The sequence below is a fragment of the Eucalyptus grandis genome, chromosome 1 (genome assembly GCF_016545825.1).
Source record: "Eucalyptus grandis isolate ANBG69807.140 chromosome 1, ASM1654582v1, whole genome shotgun sequence".
NCBI classification, from domain to species: Eukaryota; Viridiplantae; Streptophyta; class Magnoliopsida; order Myrtales; family Myrtaceae; genus Eucalyptus; species Eucalyptus grandis.
In genome coordinates, this window is record NC_052612.1 from 35174014 (window position 1) to 35189828 (window position 15815).

The 15815-nt window shown below is 41.5% G+C and overlaps 1 protein-coding gene across 1 annotated transcript; it reads right to left on the bottom strand.

Annotated features, from left to right (window-relative positions):
- Positions 1 to 13456: 13456 nt before the first annotated feature.
- On the bottom strand, positions 13457 to 14062 carry LOC120294101 (dirigent protein 1-like). The gene has a single exon (XM_039314045.1). It carries the CDS (start codon positions 14034 to 14036, stop codon positions 13473 to 13475), a length of 564 nt encoding a protein of 187 aa, XP_039169979.1. The 5' UTR covers positions 14037 to 14062; the 3' UTR covers positions 13457 to 13472.
- Positions 14063 to 15815: the final 1753 nt, after the last annotated feature.

Sequence of the window (15815 nt, forward strand, 5' to 3'; positions counted from 1 at the left end):
TTTTTAATCTTTTAATTGTTCACGAAGCCATCCCATTCATTAAATTAATGTGATTGACTATTTCTATTAGCCCTTAATTTATTACATGGCATGAGACGTAAAATTGTAGAAGAATTGACAAAATGGAGGTCATTCTATGAAAAGGTCAGAAGTGGCTCTATGAAAAGATTAGAAATGTTATTCTATATGCTTTCCATCCTTCAAAATTAATGTTGCGGTCACCGAAGTGTTTATTTTGCTAAGGCAAACACAATTAATCTATTAATCCTGTGCTTCTTTTTGGATTAAATTTAGCTGCTTTGGGACATGTTCTTGGCGATCCTTGATCAGCGGCTTGAAGGATTTACGACTCATTTACTTGCCGCTTCTTTTAGCTGTCCTTTAGAAACCCAAAATTTCCATGAATTTCCCTTGTGTAGAACGAACAAAAGTCAAACTACTAATCTACCCGAGTTGCCAGGACCAAGTTTATCGAAAATGCTAACATCTAGACCTTCATCATGGACCGAAGACTCTCTTGTTTTATTGGCAAATATGGACCAAACTCTGTTTCAACTATGGCTAAAGCGTCGCCTTTTGGGCGAGGAGACCATAGGCTACGGGGCGTGCTATACTGAATTGGGCCATTTTTGCCTCCTGTCAACTTGCTCTAGGGAAATTGAAAGGCCGGGATTCAGAGAATGGGACTGAGCAGTTGAGTCAGCTCTTTCCCAATCTCACAATGCTCTAGGCCGGAATTTGGAGTTAGAGGACCGCAAGCACAGGAAAGATGACGGCGATACTCTCAAGCGACGGAGAGAAGGCGATTCCGCTAGGGACACAACAGAAGAGAGCGACCACTCGGGGAATTACACGTGCAACTTGGTTTTATGAACTCGAGGCAATCGGAATCAATGGGTGAGTTAAGCTTCTTCATTAGCATGACCAATATGTGCTCTGCGGTCATCAAATGAATTGTTGGACCATGGATTGATTCCTGGGGAAATCGAGGAGGAAGGAACAGAAGTGAAGGAGTACTTAGTGACACCTCGTATACTAGCTTGAAGAAAAAGTGCCGGCATCATACACTCGGTAGGTCGGCACATTTCCAGTTTATTGTGCCCGCAAACAGATCATTCTTTGTTTCTAACCAAGTCGTGCTCCTTGTTCAAGTCGTCAATTGTGATATTTGACTTGGTCAAATAAAGAGATAAATAAAAGGGTTAATATTTTAAAAGACCTCAAACCGGTACACTCGTGATAAATTTATAATAAACTAATTTTTGACTACCAAAAACCTCAAACTAGTACACCTTAAACAAATTTACTCCAAACTAGTACACTTGTGACAAATTTACCCTCTATTAGTTTTCGTTAAATTTTACTATCAAATTACTAAGTTAAATGACATGTAACAATTGACGGGTATACCAATTTTAGATTTTACTCTTCGTTTGTCACAATAATACAATTTTTGTGATTTTTGTGGTATTAATCTTTTAATTTGATGAAGGGTATATTTGTCATAAATGTATAAGTTTAGGATTTTTGGCGATCAAATAAATTAGTTTGAGGTAAATTTGTCATAAGTTTGTTAATTTTGGGTTTTTATGATCAACTGGGATAAATTATTCATAGGTATATTAATTTGAGATTTTTCATGGTCAAAAAATTAGTTTGGGATAAATTTATCACACATATATTAGTTTGGAATTTTGTAGGTATTAATCCTAAATAAATAAATAAAAGGAAGATTTCCTTTTTGTGAGAAGAAAAGGAAGATTGACTTGGTCAAGAAGAGACCAACGGCTATATAAAGGGATAAGAAGGGTACGTGCAAAGAGGACAAAGAATAAAGAAGGAAGAGAAAAAACAAAAAACAAAAACAAAAACAAAAGAGAAAGGGGTCCGGTCTCCACAACTCCCTAAGCCGGAGTATTCGAACCGTTTGCTTAATTTACTAAGTTAGACCTAATTTATGTTCAAACTAATAATAACAAGATTGATCAATTCATTCAGGGACTTTCAAGAGGTTTAATAAGCAATACTCAGAATGAGTCTTAAACCAATTGATAACTGTCAAGTATAGTAGAAACCCAACTTTATAAATTCTAATGAATTATTAAAATTCAATGGGTAATAATAAGTTATTGTATCTTAACGGTGATCAGATACAAGGGCACAAGATTAGTACTCATGGAAAGTTGGGAGGATGAGTGTAAGAAAATACTTTTAATTAAGTTCAAGGTTTTAGCAAGGCGATGCTAGGGGAATAAGTTAAAAACTTCATATAAATATATTAAGTGGTGCCGCTTATAATAAAAGTCGGATGAATTTTTGTTATTGTTCATGAATGCAAGAGTTAGCATTAGACCATAAAAGTGCTAAGGCATAGGAAATTTCTAATCAAATGTGTATAGATTTAAAAAGTTTTGTTTATCACTGATTTCATTAATGGAATTATTTACACTAATCGAAGGTTCAAGTCTTAATAGATACCTTCTTGTACGTATAAATTTATGTAACTTAGTATCGATAACAAACTAAGTGAGTTATTATTGAAATAATTTGTTATTATAAAAAGATGTGACTCTTAATTACAAAAAGAAGTTACTGATGGTTATGAAAGAAATTATTATTGACATAAAAAATGATGATGATTCATAATGAAAAGTGATGATGGTTGAGATAAGATATTTCTTCCCCCAAAGATGTGTTTATTGATTGTTGATCGATAGCACTAAATCGTACATTGTTTATTGCAACTAACCGAGACAACTACTTTTTGCAGCTTTGATGACACATTTATGATGAAATTTCAAGAGAGAAATTTAGTTTGTGAACTTGTTTTCCAGTGGCTTTGGTACATATCATTGGAGTATATTTGTTCTCAACTCAAGAAGGAAAATGTCACAAATAGTCCCTATATTTTCACTCAATGTCCAATTTCGTCCCTTGAACTTTCGATTGGCTCAATTTGGTCCACTGAACTATTGATAAAATGTCGATCTAGTCCTAAACTTTCAAATGGCTCAATTTAGTCCTAAACTATTAATAAAATGTCGATCTAGTCCTGAACTTTCGATCGGCTCAAGTTGTCCGAACTATGATGAAATGTCCGATCTAGTCCTTCGTTACTATTTTTCTTTTTTTCTCCTTTTTTTCCCTTTTTTCCCTTTTTTTCCTTTTTTTTTTTTTTTTTTTTTTTCACTTTCCCTCTGCCGGAGCCGGCGGAGGGCCGGCGTCCGGCGAGGGAGCCCCTCGCCGGCGTCCCTCGCAAGCGGGCGAGTCCCTCGCCCGACGCCGGCGAGGGCTCTCCTTCGCAATCGGGCGAGGGCCGTCCTCGCCGACGTCGTGCGAGGGAGAGCCCCTTGCCGGCGTCGGGCAAGGGCGAGGGGCCGTCCTCGCCGGCGTCTGCGAGGAGAGCCCCCTCGCCGGCGTTGGGCGAGGGCGAGGGCTCCCTCACCGGATTGGTGAGGGCCCCCCGCCCGACGCCGACGAGGGTGAGGGCCCCTCGCCGGCGTCCCTCGCAAGCGGGCGAGGGGCTCTCCCTCGCAGATCTGGCGAGGGAGAGCCCCGCGCGCCGACGCCGGCGAGGAGAGCCCTCGCCCGCTTGCGGGATGCCGGCGAGGGCCCTCGCCGATCCGGCAGGCTCCTCGCCGGACGCCGGCCCTCCGCCGGCTCCTGAGGGAAAGTGAAAAAAAAAAAGGGAAAAAAAGGAAAAAAAGGAAAAAAAAAAAAGGAAAAAAAGGAAAAAAAAAAAAAAAAAAGGGACAAAGAAAAAGAAAAATAGTAATGAAGGACTAGATCGGACATTTCATCATAGTTCGGGACCAACTTGAGCCGATCGAAAGTTCAGGACTAGATCGGACATTTTATTAATAGTTTAGGGACCAAATTGAGCCATTTGAAAGTTCAAGGACTAGATCGGACATTTTATCAATAGTTCGAGGACCAAATTGAGCCAATCGAAAGTTCGGGGACGAAATGGACATTGAGTGAAAATATAGGGACTATTTGTGACATTTTCCCACTCAAGAATAATAATAGTGTAGGCAAATAATACATTAAAGGGCAAAAGATCACTTCAAGTGCCAAAAGTTGGCACAAATGAATACTTTAAAGTGGCAAAAGTTACAAAAGTGACACGTAAATACCAAAATCAAAGCAAAATGAATCACTTGACCTGCATAGTAACGATTCTGTTTTTCCCAATTTCTATTCTTTTCTTCCCAAAAAAAAAAAAAAAAGAACAATCCATTTGATAAAGTTTTTGTTCCAGGAACAAAAATCTATTTTTTTATTCCCCTAACAAAACAAGAAAAAAAAAGTAGCTTCTTGTTCTCGGGAACAATTTCTAGAAATAAACCAATTTTTCTTTTCTTTTTTTCTTTTGTTTTTCCTACTTGCTGCTGCCTTAGGTGTTCACTTGCCAACCACCGGCCACCTCCGGCAGGCCGCGGCCACCATCAGCCGACCGTCGGCCATCGTTGACCATCACCCCATGGTCACCGCCGCCATTTGATCATTGTCGATGTCGCCCCACAACCCACAGTCCACCGACCACCCTTGACCTTCGATGACCGCCACCGACCGCTATTGCCGCCACCGACCGACAACCACTACTGCAGAATCGTTGGCCGCCCATTGTCTCCACCCCACGACCGCCGTCCACGGCCACCACCCGCCGCCACCGGTCACCAATTGCATCCACCCGCCACTCATTGCCATAGGACTCGGCAGTCAACGGAAGTCGGTGGGCGGCAATCGTGCGACGACGGTCGGTGGCCGGCGGTCCTGTGACGACAACGGGCGACGGCGGCAACGACGAGCGATGAGCGGCGACGAGCGGCGGTTGGTGGTCCGTGAGCAAGAATAAAAAAAAATACAAAAATAAAAATCGTATCAAACGCATTTCTATTTTTTTTTTCTATTTCAAGAATATAAATTTTATGTAGTTACCAAATATCTTATTTTACTCAGAATTTGTTCCCCATAGTAGAAATAGAAAAGAATTATTTCTGAAAAGAAACTGTTCCCCTAAAAAAGCGTTACCTTGCGCACCCCTAAGTGCCAATTCGGCTAAAATGCTGACGTGCGCAATTTCCAGCGAACTTAGTGCAAAACGGCATCGTTTTGCATACCGACGTGGCTAAACAATGTAAAAACGACGTCGTTTTGGTGTTGACGTGTAAAAAATTAATTAAAGTAAATTTAAACCTAAATTTATTTTAAACATTTAAAAATACAAATACAAATATTTAAAAAATTAAAATATATATATTTTTTTTAAAAGGAAGAGGCGGGAGAGGGTGAGCCCTTGCCGCCACCGAGAAGGGCTAGCAACAAAAGGGGAGGGTTGGCCGGGGTCGCCGGGCCCTGGCCAAGGGTTGGCCAAGGTCGTCAGGCCCTGGCCAAGGGTTGGCCAAGGTCGCCGGGCCCTGGCCAAGGGCCAGCGACCCCGGCCGACAGGCAGCGAGAGCCCGTAAGCTCTAGCTTGATCTAGGGTAGGGTTGCATCCCTCGTCCGGATCCGGTGAGAGTCAAAGGCCCTCGCCCGGCGGGCCAAGGGTCGCCTCAACGGGCGGCGGCCCTTGGCCCAACCGAGCGAGGGCCGTCGACCTCGCCGAATCTAGGCGAGGGCTATGAACCCTCACCCCAAATTTGGGCAAGGGTCTTAGCCCTTGCTTAGGTCACCGCCCTCGCCTGGTTGGGCCAAGGGCTACCACCTGCTTGGGGTCGCCTCAACGGGCAGCAACCCTTGGCCCGGCCAAGCAAGGGTTGCCAACCCTCGCCCCAGATCAAGGTAAGGGCTTGTGGGCCCTCGTTGCCAGCCCTTCCTAGCGGCGAGGGCTCAACCCTCAACCGCCTCTCCATTTTTTTTTTTAAAAAAAAAAATATATATATTAATTTTAAATTTTTTTAAATTTTTTTTTAAATTTTTGTATTTTTAAATGTTTTAAATAAATTTAGTTTTAAATTTCATTTAATTAATTTTTATATTAAGTTTTTACTATGTCGGCACCAAAATGCCATCTTGCACTTGCTTCACCGGAAAAATCGCCACGTTAGCATTTTGGTCAGATTGACACTTAAGTGATCCATTTTGTTCCGATTTTGTCACTTAAGTGTCATTTTTGTAACTTTTGGCACCTTAGTCTCATTTTGTGTCAACTTTTGGCACTCTAGAGGTTTGGGTGTCTACATTAATGATAGTAATCGTCATCATGCATCTAAATATCAAAGATTTATAACTATTGCTCTATTTTCACCGGAAATCAAATTTCCCCAACAAATATTCCTTAATCAAACTTGAATCTTGCTCTCCTAATTAGAGCAATAGTCGGGGTTGACATCCACGTTTTTGCTTTAAAGTGGGAATCGGCATTTTCCTTATACCAAGAGCTAGAGGCTCATATAATAATGTTGTTCGAAAACTTTTTGATTCATAAGAGCAAGGTGGTACTTCATGAGCGTGGACTCATCTACTATTTAGGACAAATCCTGCATGAAGTCAACCACACTTATATCAGATCCAACCCATACCTACAACAGTGATAATAAAGTAGAGATTACGAGTAACATTCCTTCCGAGAAAGGTACAAAATGCATTAAACTTTGGTATTCGACATCTAGAATTTTAGCCAAGCACATAATTAGTAAGTCTATGCCCCTGTCATTGTGTCTATACCCTTCTATTAAACTCTCTTTGCCAGAGAGAAGGCTACTAATCACAATTCACTTCCGAAAGATAATGATACAAAGTAAATGGAACATGCACGGTGAGATCCATAGAGCATTGCTATCCAGGTGAAGCCTTAGTGCAGGAGTGAATGGCAATTTATGGTCAACCCTCGGTGATAAAACAAAACTAAGAGGTCCCCTGGGATTCAGACTGTGACATCCCGATTTTTCTAATTCTATTTTCAGCTGATTGAGTCGGGCATTTCATCTGTGCTTATAATTCGTCTCTCTGAGTTGGCCACTCATGAGAGAACTAGCCTATTGGACAAAGCAATGAAGGGATTCTATCGCGTGAAACTTGGGGACTGATCACCCTCAGGTCGGATGCAAGAAAATTTCCCCGAAAGCCTATCCTAGAGTAGGTTAGGCGTCTTTGAAATCGCACCATATCAATTCAACCATAAAAATTGGGATTGAATTTAGAAGTTGGAAGCTCGGTTATGTCACACATCTTATTAGGATCATAAGATAATTTTGTGGATTTTAATTGGACTCAATTGGAAGAGAATCGAGTGAAATTAAAGAAATTGTTGTACGAAGTTTTATGCCCCGGCGGAAAATGAAATTGGACCTAGTGAAGATAGTTGTGGAGGATTTGAAATTAGTGGAAGATGACATTACCCTAGGTCATGGTGGTGGGGCCAAAGTGGAGAAGAAATTGACAAGTGGCAAGTGTTGATTGGCTCTCAAAAAGTGGAGCTCTCCCATCAATCTTCTTCTTCTTCCTTGAGAACCGGATGGGAGGGGAAAAAGGGGGAGGAAACCAGCGACCGGCCGACCTCCCCTTTCGCTCGATCGCTCGCTGGCCTGCCGGCTCGCTCGTCGCCGGAGCCGCTTGCCGCCGTCACCGTCGCTTGCCTTCCGTCTTCCTCCCTCTCCCTACCGTGCGACCGTTTCCCTCTTTTCTCCATCTCTCTTGGCTACTTCAAAAGCCTAGCAAACCAGCGAAGTTAGATCTGCTGTCGCCGCCTCTCGTCGCCGTCGTCGGAGCTATCACGGTCATCGCTCGTCCGCTTGCCAGTTCACGCCGCTGCCTCGACCGCGCCTTCGTCCGCACAAGCCTCCTTCTCGCCCAGCTCGTCGTCCCGAGCTGCTGTTTAGCTCGTGCAGAGGCTTCCGGAGCTCGTCCCCGCCGCCGTGAGGTCCCGCCTGGCCGCCGCCTGGCCCGTTCGAGCCACCGTCGAGCTGCCGCCCCATTCCTCCGCCCAATCGACGCCGGATCCGCCATTCTCGGCCCCAAAGCAGAGGGTTGGAAAAATGGGTATGACAGCACCTATTTGGCCCGTTTTGGCCGGCTTCTCGGCCCCGGATGCTCGGCCCGCCTTGAGGAAAGTCGATCCTCGCGTCGTCCTCGTCGTTTTGGTCCGCTCGGCTTGCTAATTGGGTGAGTTTAGCTCACTAAACCTCTCTTAGAGGGTTAATTATGCTTTAGGTGTGTTTAGCTTAAGTTAATTAAGCTTAGGTGGTTAGTTGAATTTATTTAATTGTGAATTAGATTAAGAGGTTGGATTAACTTAAAGTATGTTTGGTTAAGGTTAAATTGATGTTTATATTAGTATAATGGTGATTTGACATAAATGAATTACTTTTGGAATTAAATAAATATTTCGAAATTGTTTAATATTTTAATAATCGAAATGATTAAAATATTATTATTTAATTATTTTCGGAATAAATTTAATTATTTATTAAATTCCGAAAATTTTGTCAGGACCCTAAATTCTCAGAATTTCGTGCCGCTCGCTGTGTAAAAGCAGATTTTGAAATTGACGATTGGATATTATAAATTGAGTGTGGATCGTGAAAGACATGGATATTATTATTTAATTAATTTTCGGAATAAATTTAATTATTTGATAAATTCTGAAAATTACTTTGGAACCTTATTCTCTCGTAATTTCGTGCTTGATCGTCGCCGTATATTTAAATTTGAATTTGATGATTGATTGTGGCAAATGGAGTGTGATTGTGATAAATAGGGATTCTCTATAAAATCCTAAGTGTAGAAATTGATGGGAGATTGGCGTGATCGACCACCTATTAGAGTTTGTGCCTGGTGAGGCCGTGATGGACCACCTATAAGAGGTCGTGCCTAATAAGGCCGTGATGAACCACCTATGAGAGGTCGTGCCCAGTGAGGCCGTGATGTACCACCTACGAGAGGTCGTGCCGAATGAGGCCGTGATTGACCACCTATTAGAGGTCGTGCCCAGTGAGGCCGTGATGGACCACCTATGAGAGGTCATGCCTAATAGGGCCGTGATGAACCACCTATGAGAGGTCGTGTCCAAAGTGAGGCCGTGATGTACCACCTAGGAGAGTCGTGCGTGCCTGGTGAGGCCGTGATTGACCACCTATTAGAGGTCGTGCCAAAGTGAGGCCGTGATGGACCACCTAATTAAAGGTCGTGCCGAGTGGGGCAAGATTGCCACTGTTTGTTAAACCTTCCTATAGGGCCTAGGGATTGAGAGTAATGATTGATTTGCTAGAATGACATGTAATCGGCGAGTCGATTGATCGCCGAGACGATCCAAGTTGTTGAATTGTTTTGATAATGTGATTGTGCCATGGTTGTTTGGTTATTATAATTGTACGTGGTTGGGTTATTTAAATTGTGCTAACCTGCAGATAAAGGCTGAGGCGAGGTAAGTCTTCTGTGTGATGTGGCTAGTCCACCCGGGGCTTATTTTCTTTCTAATAGTGGTTTAGGGGGTTGAACTTGCCGAGACATCGTCTCATCCCGGTTGTGGGATTAAAATTTCGGTCCCCTGGTGGACGGAGCGGCGATAGCTTTGGTTGGCCTTGAAGAGTTGCAAAGGTGAAGTCATAAGGATTGGAGAGCGTGTCCGACTTGTAGGTCGTAGGACAATTCATTTTTTTAGAGCCGGTCTTTCATAGACTTTTGGCTGTAGGCCTTCGTCTGTAACTCCGTTGGTTTGTGTAAGTGATTGGTTGTGAAATTGTTTCATGCTTTTCTATCCCGTATTTTATTGTCGGGGTTTTATAGTACGTTAAAACTTGCGCAATAATAAATGAATGGGGTCGGCGACACTATCCGGGAATGTCGCATTTGAATGACCATGGTGGGATGTTGACGCGCTCGATATTCGGGGCGTGACACAGACAGGGGTTTCAAACATACGAAATATAATGCAAACCGAAGCAAACACAAAGAGCTCAAAGCATGGGCTCTAACCGGACAACAGTTAAGCTCCAGTAAACCCACCAAGGCAAAACTGAAGAAGGAAGAAATTATCTGAATCAGCCAACGTTATTCAAAGATCAGGCTCCCCCAAGTAACACCACTGATATTAATCTACAGATTTAATCAATAAATTCTTGCGAACAACTGGGTACTCATTTTGTCCTCTGTTACAGTTTATAAATGTTCTAGGAGTCGGTAACGATTCAGACCATAGGGTCATGGAAGCCATGAATGTTAGTTTAGTAATCAAATATCAAGCGCTATTTGTTCCATGCCTTCGTCAAAGAACTCAGAGGTCTAACCTATCCGCCACAAAATCTCCAATACGCAAGAGAATAAACAAATAAGAGTTATATAGTATAGAGTGAATGAACCTAACGCACTAGATTTAGCATTTTAATACTGGGATTGCAACAGACAGCAGCACTTTTAGGCTACGCATGACAAAATTTCTGAAACAGAAATTAATTTCTGGCCAGAAATCAATTTCTTAATTTCTATTCCCCAGATAAGTTTCTCGAGCAAAAAAACCCGTTTGATAACGACTCAAAATTTCTATTTCGAAAACAAAACCGTTTGATAACGAACAAAATTTCTATTTCTAGGAATAGAAATTGATTAGATAACAATATAGGAAATCCTTAAATACAAAATAATAATCGAAATAATACTAAAACAACATGAGAAATCATCAAATACAAAATAATAGTCGAAATAATACTAATACATTACAAAAGTATATGGAATTTCCAGCATATTATTATCCATTGCCATTTTATTAGCAATTGTTTTCCTAAGCATATTTATTTGGTTTCCCTCCTCGGTCAATGTATCGTTTGCAAGCTCATCCTACGTAGGTTCAGACAAATACTGCGAAAACATGAATATGGGTGCCATCAATGGTGCTTATACAGCCTTGTCATTTTATCAAAAACTAGTATTATACAAGATTATCAACAAAATAAAATTAATGGTGTAAAGGAATATATGAGAATTCTACCTTAAAGTAATATTTATGGTTAGGAACCAATCGGGGGAAGGTCGGTTTATTTTGATTCTTGAATTGATTCAGTCCAGTTACTCATTCCTAATTTCTTTATTGTTGCTCAATGAACCTTTAATGGCCCTTGCATAGCAAAGAGAGATTCTCTTGAATCTTTGCCTTTGAATTAAAATTCAAGATTGTGTAACAATCTAATTATTTTGATTTTGCAAGAATTTTGAATCCGTAAAAAAATAAGGTTAAATTTTTAGGCACGTTTTTATTCATCTATTACGTAAGAATTTTTCTTCAACTAGCCATGCGCGTGCCTTTTCTAGGAGGAAATAGCCCCATTGTTTTTAAGTACGCATTTAAGAACTTTGGTCGTTTTTGAAAATTGGGGACCCATTCAATTGCCTTTCATCCTAAAGAAAGTTATCAAAAAAATGCAAAAAAAAAAAAAAAAAAAACACGAGCAAAATAAGAAAAAGAAAATTAGCAATAATTTGTGAAGTTGTGGTTATGAGTGAATTAAGTTAGCAAGAAAGCGCAAGGTTCTTTTATATGGTTTGATTTCGTTTCTAATTTCTATTTCGAAACTAATAAGTTAAAAATTTCAGCTTCGATTTCTTCAATTTCTCTATTTCAGGAATAGAAATCTATTTCAAAAATAGAAATCAAATTGCATTACCAAACGGATTGTTCCAAACATATTCCTAACAGAGAAACAAAGAAATCGAGAAACAAAAATTTTGTCACGCGCGCCCTTAACCTGTAAACTGCTAATTTGCCAGAATTACGTCCCACTGCAGATGCATACATATCTTAGTAAGCCAAAAGATGGAGAATGTCCTCTCTGCTAGTCATGCAAATATGACAGCAGTCATGAAGAACAAGAACCTTCTTGTGGAGGAAAACTTTGGTGGCAATTCTATAATGGATCCCAAGCCAAATAAAGGTTCAGATTGGAGGGTTAGTTTTTGACTTGCAAATCCAAGGCCGATCATCTGGAAAAATCTTATAGGGCTCATGGTTGATCGCATGATCATAGGCATCAGTAGTGCTAAACTCACCATTTTGAGAGAATTTCCAAGCAATGAGGTCCTAGAACCGCGAGCAATAGGAATGGCGCAAATGCATTGGATAAGTTCATCATCCAATACATGAATATTTAAAAGGTCCCAAACGTCTAAGCCAAAGTTGTTAACCGTCATTTCCTCTTCGTCTTTATTAAGAGGCCCGATATAATAATTTCTTCAGAGGACCAATTCCCAGCCAGTCATATAATCAGAAGCTTATCGTTTTGCCACCCCCCACTACATGTCGAATGCCTTCGAGGAGAACGGAGTGGCCCGCTTTTAAGGCCGTCCATGTCCGTGACGTTTTCGCCCGCTATTACCGAAGCTTTTCCATTTTTCAAAATATTTGGCAGCGATGGTTCTGACCCAAAAGTTTGTCTTCCTCCTTTAAGAGACGCCAATCGAGCCTCGCAAGAGTGGCCTTGCTCTTCTCCCTGACTCGACAGAGCTGAAGACCACCTCTTCTTTTCCGTTTGATGATGGCGGACCAAACCAGCAAATGAATTTTCCTTTTATTCTCGATATAACCTCAGATAATGTTCCTTTCAAATTGGTCAAGACGATCAGAACCTCACTAGGGAGATTAACATTGCATATAATGATCGAGGATCACTTCCCTTACAGATTGAACAAGCGCATACAACCAGCGAGAGATAGATTCTATCCACCACAATGTCAAACTCACCATTACATCTATTATCGTCGCAAATGGGAAACCCCGGGTACTTCCCCACGAATTTGCTGGCTTTAAAGCCGAGGTAATAGCAAGTTTTTCTTGCATTTCAGAAGGCCGTATGGGGTTTTAGTATTTAAGCAGGTCTCCAAAGAAGTTGGGCCATCCGCATATTCTTTTCAGAAGGTGTGTGAATTACATTGGACATTTGATTTACTAAACGAGTTTTATAAATTTCTTCATTTCTGCAACTTTTCTCTCCATAGATTGAGAGAAAGATACTCCTCGATCAAACCTGAATCTAGCTCTTTCAATAAGAGTACTACTTGTGGTTAACATCCACGTTTTCACTCGGACTCAGCATTTTCCTTATACCAAGAGCTAGAGCCTCATACTGGAACTGAACCTCTCTGACATGAATAGTGTTGTTCAAAATGTTTTTTTTTTTGGTAAGGATGTTGTTCAAAATGTTTCTCATTCATAAGATCAATGAGGTACTTCATGAGCCTGGACTTATTTACTGATTAGGAGGACTTCTTTGCCATGAAACAAGAACGTTTAGACGACGTTTTTTTACTTTTGCCGTCGGATCAAAAGACATTTTCCACCGTGCCTTTCATTTTTTGCTTACAAATTAACAAGGATAGGTAAGATTTCAGGCAATGGAGCTACGAAATTTCTGATCTTATAAATGACATCTGAAAGAAGACAGAGCCTTATATTACGCTTTATTTACTAGTAGGCCGGACGGACCACGCAAACCTCCGGTCCCATTATTCTAAATCCTCCGTCAAACCTGTTGGAAACTCCTCTAACCAAGACGGATGGTGACGTTGCACTGGATAATCGAGTGAGCCTGCGGCATGTCCATGGAGATAGTCTCGAATGTCGTGTAGCCTCGTGCGAAACGGAACTTCCCGGTCCCCCCCACCACCGAGTATTCCCTGACCGCCTCAAACTGCTTGGCCGTGCCCTGGATCTCCAGGGTGCTCCCGTTGTAGGCTTGGTTGGTGAACACGATCGAGAACATGGCATGAGTGCTTGACCCATCCAGCGCCGAGGTCACGTACATGCCCTGTCCCCGTCCGACCATGGGCGAGTTAGGGCCGGGCGTCTCAGTTATGAAGTCATCAGTGACGAACACTGTCCCGAACTGGCTGAACGTCCAGAGCTTCCCGGCAATGCCCGCGACCGGGATGAGAGTGGCGTTGGGCCCGGCAGCAAAATCCTGGAAGTACAACACCATGTCGGTGGTTTGTGGAGGTTGGGTTGCCTGTGACGAATTGCAATGCATGAGAATGGAGAGAGACAATAAAAGAAAGAGTCTTGAGAATGTTGAGGTGGCTAGTATTCTAGGAGCTGAGATCGGCGCCATTTGATGAAGAAGAGGTGAGGCAATGGGAGACGCTATTCTTCCTGGCTAAAATGTGGGTTTTCTCTGTCTATTTATTTAGCTATGGACCGTGCCAAACGTGTAGATGCCGTTGCTTGAGTCAACGAGCTTGTTTCGTCTCTAGCCCTCTCTCTGGCCTTGCAAAATTAGGAACGACGAACCTGTATCGAAGAAATTTTTTACTTTCAGATTCAACGTATGTGTTGTTATTTGATGTATTGCGAATAGTAATATTGGTAGATGAGTCAAAGATATGAAAAGAGAAGAATTCAACATGTTAGATATAAAAGAGATAGAAATGCTTTCTTTTATGTATTTTCCTTTTATATCTTTTAATTATTCATGAACCCATCTCATTCATTGAATTAATATGATTGACTATTTCTATCAACCCTTATTTTATTACATGGTATGAGACATAAAGTTGTATAAGAATCGACAAAATAGAGGTGGCTCTATGAAAAGCTTAGAAGTGATTCGATGAAAAGGTCAAAAATGTTATTCTATATACTTCTCATCCTTCAAAAATATAGTTGGGGTCAATGGAGTGTTTATTTTTCTTAGGCAAACACAATTAATCTATTAATCTCGTTCTTCTTTTTTGATTAAATTTAGCTGCTTTGAGACATGTTCTTGGCGATCCTTGATCAGCGGCTTGAAGGATTTATGACTCATCTACTTGTCGCTTCTCTTAGCTGTCCATTAGAAACCCAATTTTCTGTGAATTTCCCTTGTATCGAAGTCGAACTACTAATCTACTCTAGTTGCCAGGACCAAGTTTATCGAAAATGCCGACATCTATAGCTTCATCATGGACCGCCGACGACTCTTGCTTTTTGGCAAATATGGACCAAACTATGTTTCAACTAGCTAAAGCGACGCCTTTTAGGCGAGGAGACCACAGGCTACGGGGCGCGCTACGCTGAATTGGGCCATTTTTGCCTTCTGTCAACTTGCTCTGGCGAAATTGAAAGGCAGTGAGATTCAGAGGATGGGACTGAGTAGTTCAGTCAGCTCTTTCCCAACTCGCAATGCTCTAGGCCAGGATTTGGAGTTAGAGGACCGCGAGCACATGAAAGACGATGGTGATACTCCCGAACGACGGAGGGAAGGCGATTCCGTGAGGGACACAACAGAAGAGAGCAACTGCTCAGGGAATTACATGTGCAACTTGGTTTTATAAACTTGAGGCAGTCGGAATCAATGAGCAAGTTAAGCTTCTTCATTAGCATGACCAACATGTGCTCTGCGGTCATCAAATGAATTGTTGGACCATGGATTGATTCCTGGGGAAATCAAGGAGGAAGGAACAGAAGGGAAGGAGTAATCAGTGATACCTCCGATACTAGATTGAAGAAAAAGTGCCGGCATATGCTACCGGCCACTTCACTGGGTAGGTTAGCACAATTCCAGTTTGTTACGCTCGCAAATAGATCATTCTTTGTTTCTAATCAAGTCATGCTCCTTGTTCAAGTCGTCAATTGTGACATTTGATCTGGTCAAATAAAGAGATAAATAAAAAAAGAATTTCTTTTTTTGTCAGAAGAAAAGGAATATTGGCTTGGTCAAAAAGGGACCAACGGTTATATAAAGGAAAAGAAGGATACGGCAAAGAGGAAAAAGAAGAAAGAAGGAAAAGAAAAAAAAAAGGAAAAAGAGGAAAATAAAAGAGAAAGGAGTTGTGGTCTCCACAACTCCCTAAGCCGGAGTATTCGAACCGTTTGTTTAATTTACGAAATTAGACTAATTTATGTTCGGACT

What these genes read in the sequence shown, in the direction of transcription:
- LOC120294101 (XM_039314045.1), bottom strand. Translation starts at nt 14,036, where the DNA reads ATGGCGCCGATCTCAGCTCCTAGAATACTAGCCACCTCAACATTCTCA.